This window comes from Hemibagrus wyckioides, linkage group LG29 (assembly GCF_019097595.1).
Source record: "Hemibagrus wyckioides isolate EC202008001 linkage group LG29, SWU_Hwy_1.0, whole genome shotgun sequence".
Classification (NCBI taxonomy): domain Eukaryota; kingdom Metazoa; phylum Chordata; class Actinopteri; order Siluriformes; family Bagridae; genus Hemibagrus; species Hemibagrus wyckioides.
In genome coordinates this window covers 12,590,692-12,606,829 of record NC_080738.1, presented here as the reverse complement: position 1 = coordinate 12,606,829, position 16,138 = coordinate 12,590,692, and the positions used below count along the sequence as shown (strand labels likewise).

The following is a 16,138-nucleotide window of genomic DNA, read 5'->3' as shown; positions in this document are numbered from 1 at the left end:
ATCTGCTTAGCACATGGTATCTGTTTACTCCAAATAATGTATTCATATTCCGTTCCACCCCAAGTAGACATCATTAACGATTCAGGGTTGACAGCAGATTATAGACCCTGTTAGTGAGTGTTTTAGCAGATCAAGTTCTCAAGAGCTGTACTCACCTGCCTCTGTTTCCCACCTGGTTAATGCAGTCCTAATGATGTACAGTGGGCCACAGCAGGTTTCAGTGCTAATGTTTGCTGATGTTAGCATCAGTCATCAGATGAGAAATGTGCGTGTGTGTGTGTGTATGTGTGTAACACTGCCCGGGCTATTAGGTAAAGATTTGCCTTAATGCCTGCATGTATTTCAACATCATCTATTAGCACAGCCTGTGATTTGCTTAGAAAAGATAGAGCTGGGCAGCTGGCGGAGCTGAACGCCGGAACATGCAGGTGAATGTGGGTAATAAATTTGGATGCTCCACCTCTACAGTGGCTGCACACAAGTTTATTCAAGATGATTAATTTTGCTCCTGACAGAAAAGTAGGAACTAGTTCCTAAGCAAACTTATTTGTTGGGTTCATTGAAAATTGCTTGCAAGCGGATAACGTAAACAGCATGGTGTGATTTCTGTATATGATACAGCGTAAAGATTACAGGGTGAAGACATTTATTTCACACCACTGATGAGTTCTAGAGTCTGATATTCTAGAATTGATCTGAAATGAACGTTTTTATAGCGGTTATAATGTAAGTCATGGCATAACATGGAAGTAACTTGTTTTACTACACATTTTTAAATATAGCTATAAACAAGGAATACATTATGATATACTTCATTCAGCCAAAATTGTTGAGGGAGAAATGACTTGAATAAATAAATAACTAAAAATAAATATAGAAACCAAAAAGTAAGTAAATCAGTAAATATTTATCATGTTTAGCAATAAATAAATAAATAAATAAGGTATATTTTAAATAAATATTCTGTGGTGCAAAAATTGTTTTAATTTTTTTTTTGAATATTTTATAACTTAATAAAATATATATATTTTTATATATTTTCTATTTATAAAAATACATTTGTGATTTTTAAATTTTGTTTATTTATCTAAGCTATATATTTTCATTTGTTTATTATAACAACAGCAACAACAACAACAACAACAACAACAATAATAATAATAATAATAATAATAATAATAGTAATAATAATAATAATAATAATAATAATAATAATAATAATAATAATAATACACAAAATAATAATAATATAAAAGGATTCATTAATCAATTAGTTTGATTATTATTTATTTGACAGAGCTGCATCCATCGTAAATGCTTTTAATATTTTCCTGATTCATCCTGTGCCTATTTGTCATCCTCACATTTCTTTAGCACATGTAAACACATTGATCAATCACACTTGCACAGCTGTCGCTTCTCTTGTGCATCTTTACGCACATTCATATTTGATTTGCTACAGTATACTTTGACAAAAAAAAAAAAAAAAAAAAGCTCAAGCTGTTTATTATGTAGACTTCCAAATTCAGTCAGCCCTGGAGTGCATTTCCAGCCTCCATGCCGTATTTCATATCCTCACTTCAGCATAACTTTTTTTTTTTTGCCAGTTGAATCCCCCTCCCTCCAAAAATAAGAAAAAAATCTTTTTGAATACCGACACATTATAAACCTCCAGACTCCCATTCCTATTTACAGCTCAGCTCACAAGCGTTCCTCCCTTCACAGCTAACTCACAGCTATGGCAATGAACAGGCAAGTTCCTCCAGAAAAATAAGTTGAATATTTTTAACTGTGGAAAGTCATAAATGATGTTATGACCTGTGTTATCACTATTGACAGAAGAAATGCACTGACCTCTAAACAACCCGCTGCTGAGACAGAAAAAAATAAAATAAAAAATCCTCTGGCTCGGTTATTATCCCCCCAAAAAATCAGAAAACAACAATCCAGAGACATGCTTCCCTGATTAAGCAACATCCACTAATTTCCTACAGATGCATTTTTGTCAGGAGTGAAATAAACGATCCGTCCCAAAAAATTACGATCCTACGGAAGCACTATGAGACATACTAATGCACCGAAATGTGTTTTCACTGTCATCCGTCAGTGAAGAAGACATTCATTTGTACTCATGAGAGAAATGCAATCAGAGACGTTCACAGTTGAACATTTTTGTCAAGTTTGGTATGATGAGGACGAAGGCATTTTTCTTTTTTCCGTGGTCAGTCATTTTAACAGCACTAGACGTAACGTTAATGACTCTGTTAGCATTGCTAGTAGTTGCTATGGCAACAGAAAAGAGAAAAGGGGAAGAACTGATTTGATGCGATTAGTGTTTTACGAACTGAGAACTATATCTATTCTTCTTCTATACAAGCATTTCTTTGCTAATTTGTGTACTATATAAAAAATAAAGCATTAAATAAATAATTACCTCACTCCTATTAAGCTAATCCCAGAAGGTGAATGCTGTACTTTTACCCTTGCAGTCTGAATGAATGAAAAGTTGAAATATAAACGCAGAATAACTTTCCTCTTCTTTAACATCCCTGTCAATCTCTGTAGTCCTATTTAGCCACTTGTTAGCAACCACTGTTTTCCAGACATGTAAGAGCTTACAGAAGAGTGGGATTATTAATGATGTATTTTATAAAGTTAAATTAAACATGGAAATGTCTTGCCCTCATTGCCACAGCCCGGGTTCGATTTCCGGGCAGTGAGCTAACACAGCCACTAAAGAGTTACTCCAAGCCTGGATAAAATGGGAGGGTTGCATCAGGAAGGGCATCCGGGCTAAAACCTGTGCCAAATCAAAAACATGTGGACCAAATGATCTGCTGTTGCGACCCCAAACAGGGAGCGGACAAAACAACAACAACAACAACAACAATTAAAACACTAAAATGTTTTATTTCAGGCATTTACCCAAAAAACCCAAATAACAGAAAACCAAAAATGATGAAATGCTAAGATTTTTGGTCTCAGTTCTGCAGCACTCTATAGTGCTATAGCCTCCCCCATGCTTGAGGAGTGAACAGTGAACAAGATGACAAACTAGACTGCCTTAAATATCCTAGGTGATTGTGAGGCTCTTGTTGTATATAGCTAATAATCAGAATCATTCAGTTCAAATACATTTCCACAAGCAAAGGCAAAATGTAAGTACAGACAGGGCGTCTCTGATGTACAGAACCTTTTCTCCATTTCTATTGAGTTGTATTATAAAGACTGGATGAAGCTGATTATGGAGTGGAGAATGTCTGCACATCAGAGATGCATGTACCTCGGTGACCTTGTTGCGCTTGATAAAAGGAAGAAAAATGTTTCTTTTTTCCAATCTGGTTAGACTAGAAACTTTGCTACATACTGATTTAAGAAGCAACGTTGGTGTATTAAGTAAATATAACAAGCTATAGTGTATGTTGTCAGTTCTCATCTGCATATCTCGGGGTTACTCGTGCATATGACGTGGTTATCGACTGGTGCATTATTCAAGCATGACAGCCTCTCGGCCTAATTATGTCCGGGGCTATGTATATCATTTCATCAGCACACGTATGCTTATGACAGTCACAAACCAGGCATATGATTGAGTTTGTGATTTATAGTCCAACTTATTTCTGCCTTTAATTCTGAACGCCACATGAATAAAAACTGTTCTGCGATTTGCCTTAAAGCTGACACTATACCTGACCAGTCAAGAATTCAGGAGCTCTGTAGTATAAAAGAAAATGATCGCTAACTACCAGATATGTTATTTTCTTTTTTTTTTACCCCTATACAGACTTGTATATTTGCTCTTTTTTTACCAGAATTTGTGTCTGAACATTTTTGTCTTTATTCATATGTTCTTTTATACTGTTTCGAGATTCCCTCGTGACCCTTCAAAGACCAACAGGTGCATGTTTTTGCAGGAACCTGGGCAAATATGGTGGGAACACAGACAGTTCTCGGGACAGTTCAAAGTCCCCCTTGAACACTGTCACCACTGTCCTATAAAAATACACAGATACATGGCATGTACAGTTTCACAGTTTCAAGATTCCCAGCATTTCCCTTGATTTATCACACTCTGGAAAATCTAAAAATCCATCTTCATAGATATGGGTCACATCTCAGCCTCAATGTATAAAAAATTGTAGCACCTGTACAAAATCTAATATTATTTTGGCCCTTATCAAAATGATTATTTTGTGTATTTTGGGCCAGTTTAGGAAACGTAATCACATCTGAGGCTAAAAGAATGACATGTAGGGTATTTTTATTGCTTTCAAATGTCAAAATGGGTCACATTTGAGCTGAACAGTATGTAAGGGTTAAGGATAAAAACATGATTGTTACACTGCTATGGAAAATATTCATTCATAACTGATTGAATAACATTCTTTATATGGAGACACAAATAAAACCTAATCAAACATGAACGACACAAATAGACCGGTTAGGCTCTGTCTGTCTCTCTGTTTTAATGCTTTGCTTCCAACCGACTTAAAAACATGTGAATTAATTATGATCTGCAAGCAATAGGAGGCTGCAATGTTAGCACTGGGAAATTTTCACAAATGTGCTGCACCACATGATGTTCGGGAGTAAAAACATATCATGTCTCTGTCCTCATGCTGACACAGACAACCAGCTGGCAAAAATAACAAGGAATATAGCTGTGTATTATGTGCCTGTTTAGACTAATCTCCCTATGGTAACACTAGAGGAAAAACAATAATATAATTCAAGGAAGTTTTATTGATTTTTTTTTTATATTTCAATTCGATTTCTGAACCTTTTTTGTTATCAACCAGCCTTAGAGATAGAATTGATGTATTATTCAAATTAATTACACCGACATGTATTATAGGTACTGTAGAATAGGTTACTTAGAATAGTAAAATACTTTACTTTTTTTCATTATTTTCTTATGAACTAGCAAAACATATATACAGACAATTTTTTTATGCTAGAAAGTTGGCCATGGTACCACGGTATAGGTGTAAACAGTAATTTGATGGAGGGAGAATCCCTAAAGGAGAATTTATTTTATTGCTGTTCTTGATTCTGGTTGGTTATTTTCTACAACACCAGCCCAGACAATAGTGCCAGTGCTAATTCTATTCTGTTATTCATTGTAAAAGGTTCTATGGTTAAAGCTCATCCAGTGGGGATTGTTTTCTAGATGTATCACATGATCCAAGGCTAATATATGACTTGTCGATTTTTTTTTTCTAAAGAATTGTTTGTTGACTGTTTATTAAAGGTACTGTTATAGGAAAATAATCAACGTCAGAGTGGCATCAGCCCGCATCATGTGACCCTGTCATTGATTATTTTCCGATATGCCCCCAAGTGTTTTATTCTTATGTCTCAGATGTACTTTATGCCTGAAACTTTTTCTAAGACTAATACACATATGTGTATTGAGGTTAATGCCTAAGTGCAAATATTTGAAGTTAAATTCCATTTAAATGTAAATTATATTGGTTTAAATTCCCCCTCAAGCACCACCAAAAAGTGTGTTGCTTTTATTATATCTAGTGAAGTACTTAATATTTCTTCACAAGGTTTTCCCAGAGACCTAGCTAGCAATCAGCTTCATCTACTTTAAAAACTTTAAAGTAGCCTTATGGATTGCTGTTTGGTTCTCAATTTGGTCACTTTACAACAAATCATGTGCAAATTGAAAAAAAAAAAAAAAAAAATCATAACATTAACAGTGAATTTAGGTTATCTAGTTTTTCATCTCTCATATTTCTGTTCTATGAGTTTTTCCTCCTCTATTCCCCTGCCACTTTATTGAGAAATTTCCGGAGAATAGCCATGCAGGTGGAGAGGTGAAGGGATTAGGGAGGAGAATAGAAGACAGGAGGGATGAAAGGAAGCTTTCACCAGCAGATGACAAAACACCACCAGCGAGAGGATGAAGAGACTCGGAGCTTACAACTCCATTAGCCACTCCCGAGTGAGCCTTGGAAATCGAGCTTTATGCGATTTGGAAGAATTGTCGCTCCTTTCATCCTATTAAATCTGCCATTTTGTCAACAAGCCCGACAGCATTCGTGTAAAGATCCTGGCAATGTGCAGGAATGTTCACGTCTTAAGCTTGTACAGGGCATTACACAGCCAGTGACTGAAGAAGAAACAAAATCAATCATTTGGTTGAATCATCCAGTGATCCAAATCTTTGTGGCTGTATTGAAGGGTAAATTTATTACTCTTTACTTATTACCCACTCTCACAACCCCAAAATTGATCATTTCCCTATAACCGCAAGTCCAAAGATATTTTATTCTGTTTCGCACCACAGAGATTTGAATACATTTTGCATTTATTAAAGACTTACATCATCATTATGATCCATTTATAATCATGTTTATTGTCGTACAGCCAAACAAGCAGCTATATGCTGTAAAGCAATAAATATTCATTTGGTTTGTTTTTCTCTTGGAGAGCTTGTTGTGTGTGAGAAATCACTAATTTTGCATTTTCGTATTGTAAATTATGGAAGAAATCCAATTCTTGATAACGAGCTTTATGACTTCTGGACGTTGTGGGCTTTCTGCTAAAGTGAAAATTGACACATTTTATTTTATTTTATTTTTTTTTCAAATTTGCTACCCTTTTAGTCCTCCCACATATTTCATGCTTTGATATTTCAGCTTTAAAACCTTTAAAACCTTTCAAAGTGTTCATTTGCACTGGTAAACAGCGCATAAGATTTAGATTTTGCAATTAAAGCATGTTGTTTCATCTCGAAGACTTTTAAGGACATGCAAGGTTTTAAGATCCCACTTTTTGGTTTATTCACTATATTCTCTGTATCATTGCAGCATAAATAATAGATCCTATTGGGCAGCCAGGAGGTCAACCACAGCGGAGATAAATCGTCGGGCAATCACCTAGTGCTTACATCTTGTTTACCAATTAACCCTCCAGCTGAAACGCAACTCTGCAAGGAGCGTTTTAGAGGTGGAAGGTCCCATGTAGCAGCTTAATCACACTCATGAGCAGCATTTACAGGTGCAAAGGTTCTAGTCTGTCTCAGTTGCAAAAACAAAGCTGGATTATATTAGACTGACTAATTTTTTTTTTGTGCTCTTGCTGGAAGTTACACACATTTACAAACCAATGTACTAATTCTGCCAGTGAATTCAGCAATCCTTTGCAACGAAATCCATCGCTGTAGAATAAAGAATGTGTGTATTTCTTCTTCTTCTTCTTCTTCTTCTTCTTTTCCTATTATTAGGGATAAATTTAATTTGATAAATAATTTAAACTTTATTATTTTTTCTGTTTCTATACTTCTGTAAAGCTGCTTTAAGACAATGTCCACTGTAAAAAGCATTATACAAATAATTGAATTATTATTGTTAGTAGCATAGCATAATAATAATAAAAATAAATGAAAAATAATAATAATAATAATAAAAACAATAGTAATAATAGTAAACAGAAGTAATTTGTTTCATGGAAATTCTGCAACTATAAAATGAGCATGACAGTGTTGGCAAATTGCTGGAAAATGAAAGGAATAAAACTCACAGTAACATGCTGTTATAGCCATTATTGTTTTTTTTTAATTGTAATACTACTACTACTAATAATAATAATAATAACAATAATAATAATAATAGTAGTAGTAGTAGTAGTAGTAGTAGTAGTAAAATAATTCTTATTTTTCTTAATTACATTTTTATTTATTTATTTATGTATTTATTTATTCATTCATTTATTTATTCGGTTGTTTGTTTTTGGTCAAGTTAACTGACACAGCACCTGGTTGTAGGCCAGTTCTTCTACGTTACGTATAATATAAGAAAATATATATAAGGTTTTTATTTTCCTTTTTTTTCTTTCTTTTTTTCTCTTTTTAAATAGCAAAATACAAATAAAAATGAAGTTCAGGTGCACTGCAAATCAATAACTCTTCTGTCTTATCACATTTATCCTATGATGAAAAGTTTCAAACCTGATAGGAGTCCTGTCTTCCAGGATGACCTCACCCCACACCACAAGGCACAGGGGTTTGCTGAATGGTCTGATGAGTATGGAAAAGATGTAAATCATAAGCTATGACCTTCAAAGTCACCTTACTTGAAGTCATCTGACAACACAGCTGAAGACCTGTAGGAGATTTTAGAGTAGCATCCAAACAATAACTGAGCGAAAATATTGGAGAAAAAATAGAGGGTACTAATCTCTCCAGTACAAATAGTAAAAACTTGTAGAAACAATACTAATGCATGTTAAAGCTATTCTGTTGGCTTATGTTGGCTTTACACGTTACTTTTAATATTTTTTCTCCTTTAATTTGTCATGTATTTGTATACACTGATCAGGCAAAGCACTGAGCATTGTTGTGTTGTGTCATGAATCTTAATGCGCCAATGGAGTAGTGACTTCAGTAGTGTTAACTTCTTGTATTCAGAAAACCCTTTAACTCTAAAAATACATTTCATGGTCCACCTTAGTGCGCATTTGTTTCATTAAGATGTACACCGATCAGCCATAACATTATGAGCAGTGACAGGTGAAGTGAATAACACTGATGATCTCCTCATCATGGCACCTGTTAGTGGATGGAATATTTTAGGCAGCAAGTCAACATTTTGTCCTCAAAGTTGATGTGTTAGAAGCAGGAAAAATGGACATTGTGATGGCTAGAGGACTGGTTCAGAGCATCTCCAAAATTGCAGCTCTTGTGGGGTGTTCCCGGTCTGCAGTGGTCAGTATCTATCAAAAGTGGTCCAAGGAAAGAACAGTAGTGAACCGGCGACAGGGTCATGAATGGCCAAGGGTCACTGATGTACATGGGGAGTGAGGGCTGGCCTGTGTGATCCGATCCAACAGACAAGCTACTGCTGCTCAAATTTCTGAAGAAGTTAATGCTGGTTCTGATAGAAAGGTGTCAGAATACACAGTGCATCACAGCTTGTTGCGTATGGGGCTGCATAGCTCCAGACCAGTCAGGGTGCCTATGCTGACCCCTGTGCACCACCAACAATGAGCATCAGACCTGGACCACAGAGCAGTAGAAGAAGGTGGCCTGGTCTGATGAATCACGTTTTCTTTTACTTCACATGGATGGCTGGGTGCGTGTGCTTCGCTTACCTGGGGAAAACATGGAAATGGGATGCACAGATTTCAATCCAATCAAGCATCTGTGGGATGTGCTGGACAAACAAGTCCAATCCATGGAGGCCCCACCTCACAACTTACAGGTCTTAAAGGATCTGCTGCTAATATCTTGGTGCCAAATACCACAGCACACCTTTAGGGATCTAGTGGAGTCCATGCCTTGATGGGTCAGGGCTGTTTTGGTGGCAATAGGGGGACCAGACACAATATTAGGCAGGGGGGCATAGTGTTAATGTAGACTTGTGTCAGCTTTCATGAAAGGCCCATGTTTGCCTAGTTTTCCACAGGATTCTCATTCAGTACTGTGTTCCTACCTAAAACATTATTATCTCAAGCAAATGTAGTCTCCTGTTCTGTGTAAGTCACACTGAAAAGAAAATTATATACTGCGTACCCAGCAATTGAACATTTCTCAGATTCTGTTCCTCCTTACCTTGGCATGTCTTCACCAGTTAATTGGTAAAATGGCACTTGGCATTAAAAAAAAAAGTTTGAAATGTACTTGAAGCAGATGTAGAAGTAGAGAAACAGCACTGTTACATGTGTAGCACAGACAGAGTGTACTGTGATGACACCCTTTACCTAAAACTGCAGCAATTTTATAGCACTCCAAGCCATTTTAGAAGGAACAACGTGGTATTGGAGACCTGCTTGCAAAGATTAAAATGTCGCTGTTCCTCTCTCTCTTTCTCTCTGACAGTTGCGGTTGGTAATCGAGCTAATATGGCCTCTGTTCCTGTTTTTCATTCTGGTGTGGGTGAGATCCACCAATCATCCTGTCTACAAAGGCCAGTGTAAGTGCTGCTCAACTTTTAACCATTCCTTGCATAAAGTCTCCAGTTCCAGTTTATCCCAAACATGTGAATGCAAGATTTTTTAAAATACACTTATGTTTATTCTCTTCTAATATAAACCCATTTTATTTATAATAACAGCATTACACATATTCTCCTAATGCACATATCTCTCCTAATGCAGGCCATTACCTCAACAAGCCGATGCCTTCAGCTGGGTTGTTGCCATGGTTACAGGGCATGGTCTGCAACATGCAGAATCCGTGTATCAGTGAGCCGACGCCTGGAGAAGCCCCCGGCCAGGTCAACAACTTCAACAACTCCATGTCAGTACTCTTTATTCTTTCTGCTGGTTAAAACATATTTATGAAGACATTGTGACAGTCAATCAGAGAGTCTCATCAGTTGTCTAATCATTTTCAAAGCACTATGAATCTTCAGTGGCTTTTATACTAAAAAAAAAGTTGTGTGTTGGATCAGCGGGGTTCTTGCAGTACAAAAAAATATTTTATTTATTAATAACTGAGGACATGAAGAAAACAAAATGACACTGATTTATCGCACTGTACTTTATATCCTGTCTGGTTTAAGCAGTGTGGTAACTGAGTTATTCAGAATAAAAGAAATGAGTATATTTTTCTGCAGCATAGCCATAGCTAAAAAGTAAATACAATATTTTATTTAGACCAGGGTTCGATCTTTTCTGGAAAGTCCCTGGTGTGAGAGCAGGTTTTCATTCCAGTTAAGCAGAAACCACACCTGAGCCAATTTAAACCCAAGATCAACTGATTAGCTTGTAACCATATACTGATCCAGTGCGTGTGTGTTATATTTATTCTTCAACCAGTGCTTAAAAGTACAATGTCTTTTGGTGGATTTATTTTCATGAAATTATTATTTGAAAACTATATATGAACCAAACTAAGCCTGCAACCCCAACCCCATTTGACAGCACATATTTAATGGAAGCAGCATTTAGTGCCTTTGTGTGCTTTCAATCAAAGTGCCACTATCGATTAAGAATCCTGATTTTGATAAGCTGCAGTGAGACGCACAATCCCAGTCCTCTTATTAGACGTGGTGAGAGCAGAATCCCTGCTGCTGTGGGGACTTTGCTCAAATTGATTCATAAAAGCAACATTCGGGAGTGTAAATGTGAAGAAATTGTGTACAATCTTTCCCTGTTTCAATGTAATGTGAAGTGAGATGTTTTTTGTATTTCTTTTCCGTCAAATTAGATAGTTCTTCAGCTTCCGCACTTTTTTTTTTTTTACTGTAATGCACTATGGAGCTTTACAGTAGAAGGCCTATAATTTATACTGATTCTGACTAGGTGGTGCAAAGTCACAAGAACTTTTATTCCTTAAAATGAAGTCACTGTGGGAAAAAAAGAGTGCTTAAGAACCATTGGTTTATAGGTTCATCTTAAGATCCTGTACTTCTTTCCTTGCCAATTTTTTTTAATGCATATTCAGTATCGTAACCAAGTGGGTATTGCATACAGTTTTCTTTAACACCCTTGTTTTCTTCTCCACAGCATTGCGAAGGCATTAATAGAGGTTCAGTCGCTCTTAACTGACTCCTCGCTGCTGTCTAATGTCAGACTTCTCTCTGATGATATCAACAAATGGACTTCTGTCCTTGAGAATTTCAATACAGCCAAAGGTAAGGCAAAAAGAAACGTGACAGGCTTTTATTATGTATAGCTGCACGGCAATATTCAATTCATTCATGCTCACCACTAAAGCTTTCTTTTCGTGAATTAAGTATCAAAGGTCTTCATTTCATGGATTTTACTCCATGTAAGAGGATGAAAGGATGAATCATTTTAGCTGTAGGGTTTTTATCAAAGGTGGACAATGTTTCCACTAAAATCCATTTTGCTCTGCATTTTTTTGGCGTGACTTATTAGCCTTGACAATGACCAAGCACTTACATCACTCACCTGACTACCTGATTGTATGAGTAACAGTGGATGAGTTAAAGACCGAGCTGCAGAATTCTCGAATCTGATTGGTCCGAAGGTGATTCATTTTCTTATAGCGCTCACTGTGACAACAGTAATTAATATGTCTGTATTAATAAATGATCGTTTCTATAGTAAGAACATACACAGAATATATTTCAGGGGCTTGATATTTTAAAATAAATGTGATTGTTGATATGGTGAAGTTTTCTGTCACATTAAGATCAGTCGAGTGAAGAGTGAACGATGAGGCTCATATTTTAATGTCGCAAGTGAGTTTTACCTCAGGTGATGAGACAGAGATTGATGTGGATGAAACTGATGATCAAAGTAAGAGCTCATTTCTTATTGGAAACGTATACTGTAATCTTGCTTGGCAGTAATCGTGTTTGTTCATAAGTAGATTAGGTTTTAATTCTAGAGGTAGGCAGGGTGTCTTTCATTGGATTTGGAATGAAATCTTTAAAATTAGTTTTCTTCATTTTGCACTGTTGGAGGTAAGCAGAACTATCCCCAAAGAAAACGCTAGCACTTTACATACAAATCATTGGCGAAGAATCTTATTGGAATTGCAGCTTATACTTTTATTTGGATTTTGAGAATCTCATTGGACATTGGGATTTTTTTTAATGGAGTTTTAGTTTGTCCTGATTTTAGTGGAATCAGCATAAATTATTCATTTTTTATTTTATTTCTTTCTTTCTTTTTTAAATAGAGTATTTCATTTTATTACTAGTATCATATAAATCTTAAGAAACCATTCTGCAAAAACCTTCATTGGAGTAAAACAAAAAATATTTCTTTTATGACTTTTTTCAGTAAAAAAAAACAACTTTTTTTTTATTTAAAGCTTGCATATAATTAAATATTAGCAGAAGATCTGCATTTTCCCAGCATTTCTTTTACATTTTGTAAAAGCGTAGAAGTAGAAGTGGTCCTAAAGGATATTTATGGCTTGTCCTTTAAGGCAGTTCTTATAGGAATGATATAGAAATGGTTCCAAAATATAATACAAAGTCCGAATTAGAATCATGCGCTACATGCACTATGTAGAATTTTTAGACAAGGGAACATATTTCGGATTAGGTTTTTTTCCCACAATGTTATATAGTGGCAAATGTCAAAATTTGTCCTTGTGAAAGGTTTTCCCAGGCCGCTCCACAAATAACCCAAACTATCAGAATTGCTTTACAGACTCTCACCCCAGTGTTATGTCTGTGATGATTGTTATCCTTTGTCCTCTCTCTTTGATTAGCGTTAGACCATAGCAGCCTACATGTTTACTGAATCTTATTTAGGTTATTTACCACTTTCGTTTTTGTCCCGTTTATTCCGGTTTGCTTGGGTCTGATTGTCTGACCTTCAGTCTTCCTCACATTTCAGAATATTGCCTAAACCTTTCATTAGTTTGCAACACTGGCTTTAATACAGCCCAAAAAAAAACTGAACTTGCATCTATCTGGGATGATCAGAACAATCTGAAAATGGTTTCTTCTCAGATTACATAAACTTCGATTGGTTCCTTGTTTCTGCAAGTCATACACTGATTTGCAGGTATTCACCTTTTGTTGAACTTTTACACATTTCCTAGTCTTAAAACCTGGAATGGACCTGACTCTACATAGAATAGCCCATAATTCTGATGTAATCAGTATTAGGGGCTATTCACAGTTGTGATTATGCAGCTTAAATAACTCTGGTGCAAACAAAAGTGCCATCAAAAGTGATAAAATATGTTCAATTGAATTCAATGTCTGTGTCATGTGACCTCGATACAGATTTAATGTAGCATTCATGCATTCACCATCTAGACCAAGCATTCACCATCCAGAGATCATCCTGACAATGCTACAACTATCCAGGAGTCCAAGGACATAATATTGACTGTGTTCTCTGGGTGGGAAAGATGATGTATTAGTCACAGCAACACAAGCCAATCATGGCCATTTGTGAGTTCATACAAGCAGAAGGATGTGGCTAAAGCTTTTCTCAGTGTGTGTTATGGTGCTTCATGACACAGAATGAAGAGCAGTTTGAAAAAGGAATGGCTTTCACCCTATCTAGTTAGTAGAGAGACCTAAATGGAGGGTGGGAAGTAGTCAAAAGTAAATCAGGGTCCTAAATATAGTCCAAAATTGTATATACAGTATATAAAACATCCACATGTTCCTGGCAAGCCTTATAGTTTACTAAAGCACACAATGGTAACATGAAAAAAAAAATCAAGATGTGTGAATACTATTGCAAGGCACACAGTTAATGTCATCCCCAGGAGAATAATAATTCTAGCACTGCACACACGCACACACACACACACACACACACAAGCTAATTTATGATGCTGATTTCCTGATCTGGAGTGGCAGGCCGTTTATCCTCCTGTTGTATTGTGTTCGTTAGACTAATTCCGTCTAATGATATTCAAATTTCTCACAGACCTCATTTGCGAATGGGCGGATGGGGGCTGCATTGTTGGCCGCCAGGTAAGCACTCGAGGTGCATTTGCATTTTTGAGATCGCAGGCTGGTAATTTACAAGATTAAATTCATCAGGAGATCTGAGGACGCATAATTAACGAGCGACAGTGTCAAAGACAGGGTGAGAGTGGACAGGCGGGCGGGCAAAACAAAGTTGGCCAGTGGAAGTGTGGAACGATTGGGACGTGACCAATCACTTGGTAAGGAGAGGGCGGTGATGCTGTAGGAGGTTCTTGCAAGATGATGGAAGCATAAGGTGACGGCATTAATCTCACTTCAAACGGAGTTCAAATTGAGGCCACTCTGTGTGTGTGTGTGTGTGTGTGTATGAGAGAGAGAGAGAGAGAGAGAGAGAGAGAGAGAGAGAGTTGAGCTCCTGCTTATCCTAGCTGATGGAAATCAAATGAAAATGGAGCCTCGGATATTATCATCCATAATGCAAACACTAATTACTTTACCACCACTTCCAATAGACGCTTCCCCATCTGCTCTTTCTCTAATTACTGCTGAGCCACGTGTTTGCACTTTAGCCAGGTGACATTTCAAAGCCGCGTTTTCGTTTTCGGCCGCTGAAATACTTTTATCTGCCAATACGAACGAGAGACACATCCAGACTAGTTTGAGTAATGTATAACAGAAGTGGACCAGGCTTGATCAAACATCTAATTGACTAAATGAACGCAGACATTTTTTCTTCTTGAGGAGAAAATAGCACAGCGCAGTAATATGCATGCATCCATACAGCTGCATAACACCTACATAACATTAACCTATGTAAATCTTCATAAGGCATCTAACAGCAGGGAATTTATATAAAAAATCTAAACACTAAACACTAAATATGCATATGGCATTGAGGAAAAATATTTTGAGATTCAAGGACGGTATATCGGTACATAAGTCTACATAACACCTACATAAGCCCATCATGATATTAGCTGTCATTGAGAGTGCTTTAAATAAAGCTGCTTATTGTCTAAATAAGCATTAAAATGCATTGAGCATTAAGGTTAACCTGAAATATGTTTTGCTCTCTGTCCAAAAGCCTACATAAGATCATCACACCTGACATTTGTTTGAATTTCCTCATAGCTCACTTTATACTTCTGCATTTTTATGAACGCCCCTAGCAGCATCATGGCACTGAAATGACAGTTAAATACATTTTTCCAGACTTTTCTCTGACTTTGACATGCCAGAAGTACAGTGAGTTTTGCACTAAGGCTCTAAGGTGACATAAGGGTGTCATAACACTATCTTAACTATGCCTGGTTCTGTCAGGTCGGGTTGTCATGAAGTTTATGTAGGTGTCATGAAGCCTTACGAACAGTTAATATTTCTTTAAGACAAATGTGGTGTGTGTGTGTGTGTGTTTTCAGATGTAGCTGTGTGAAGCTGGCTCGGTGTATTTCATTACAGTCGAACAACTCTTTAAGGACCAACATGTGTTTAATAAGGCTCAGCCTGTCCCACGATGACCATCTAAATATTATCATCCTCCCACTCGCTACACCCCCTCACACAGCCACACAAGCGCACAGCGTAACACAAATCTAATACACACCTCCAGCTTTATATCAGGAGGCACACCAATAAGAGGATAATAAAACACAGCCCCTGTGGTAGGAGTATATTAACATTGCTTCACACATGGTTGATAACGTTCATAGACGGCAGATTCGGTTAGCCGCTAATTAGCAACCACTTATAAGCCATGGAATCTCGGTGAAAATAAGTCGGTGATGACTTTTGGCTTCGATTGCAGTTCTGTA

General features: G+C 36.7%; 1 protein-coding gene across 5 annotated transcripts in view; it reads left to right on the top strand.

Moving 5' to 3' along the window:
• The window catches only part of LOC131349275 (phospholipid-transporting ATPase ABCA1), a 160,837-nt gene that overhangs the window by 17,091 nt on the left and 127,608 nt on the right, over positions 1–16,138 (top strand). For all 5 annotated transcript variants that reach the window (XR_009204058.1, XM_058384830.1, XM_058384828.1 and 2 more), the window contains exons 3-5: positions 9,830–9,923; positions 10,108–10,249; positions 11,461–11,588. Coding sequence is in view for 4 of the 5 variants with exons in the window: in XM_058384830.1 (XP_058240813.1) it covers positions 9,830–9,923; positions 10,108–10,249; positions 11,461–11,588 (364 nt within the window). In the remaining variant the exon portion in view is untranslated. The remainder of the gene's footprint in view (positions 1–9,829; positions 9,924–10,107; positions 10,250–11,460; positions 11,589–16,138) is intronic.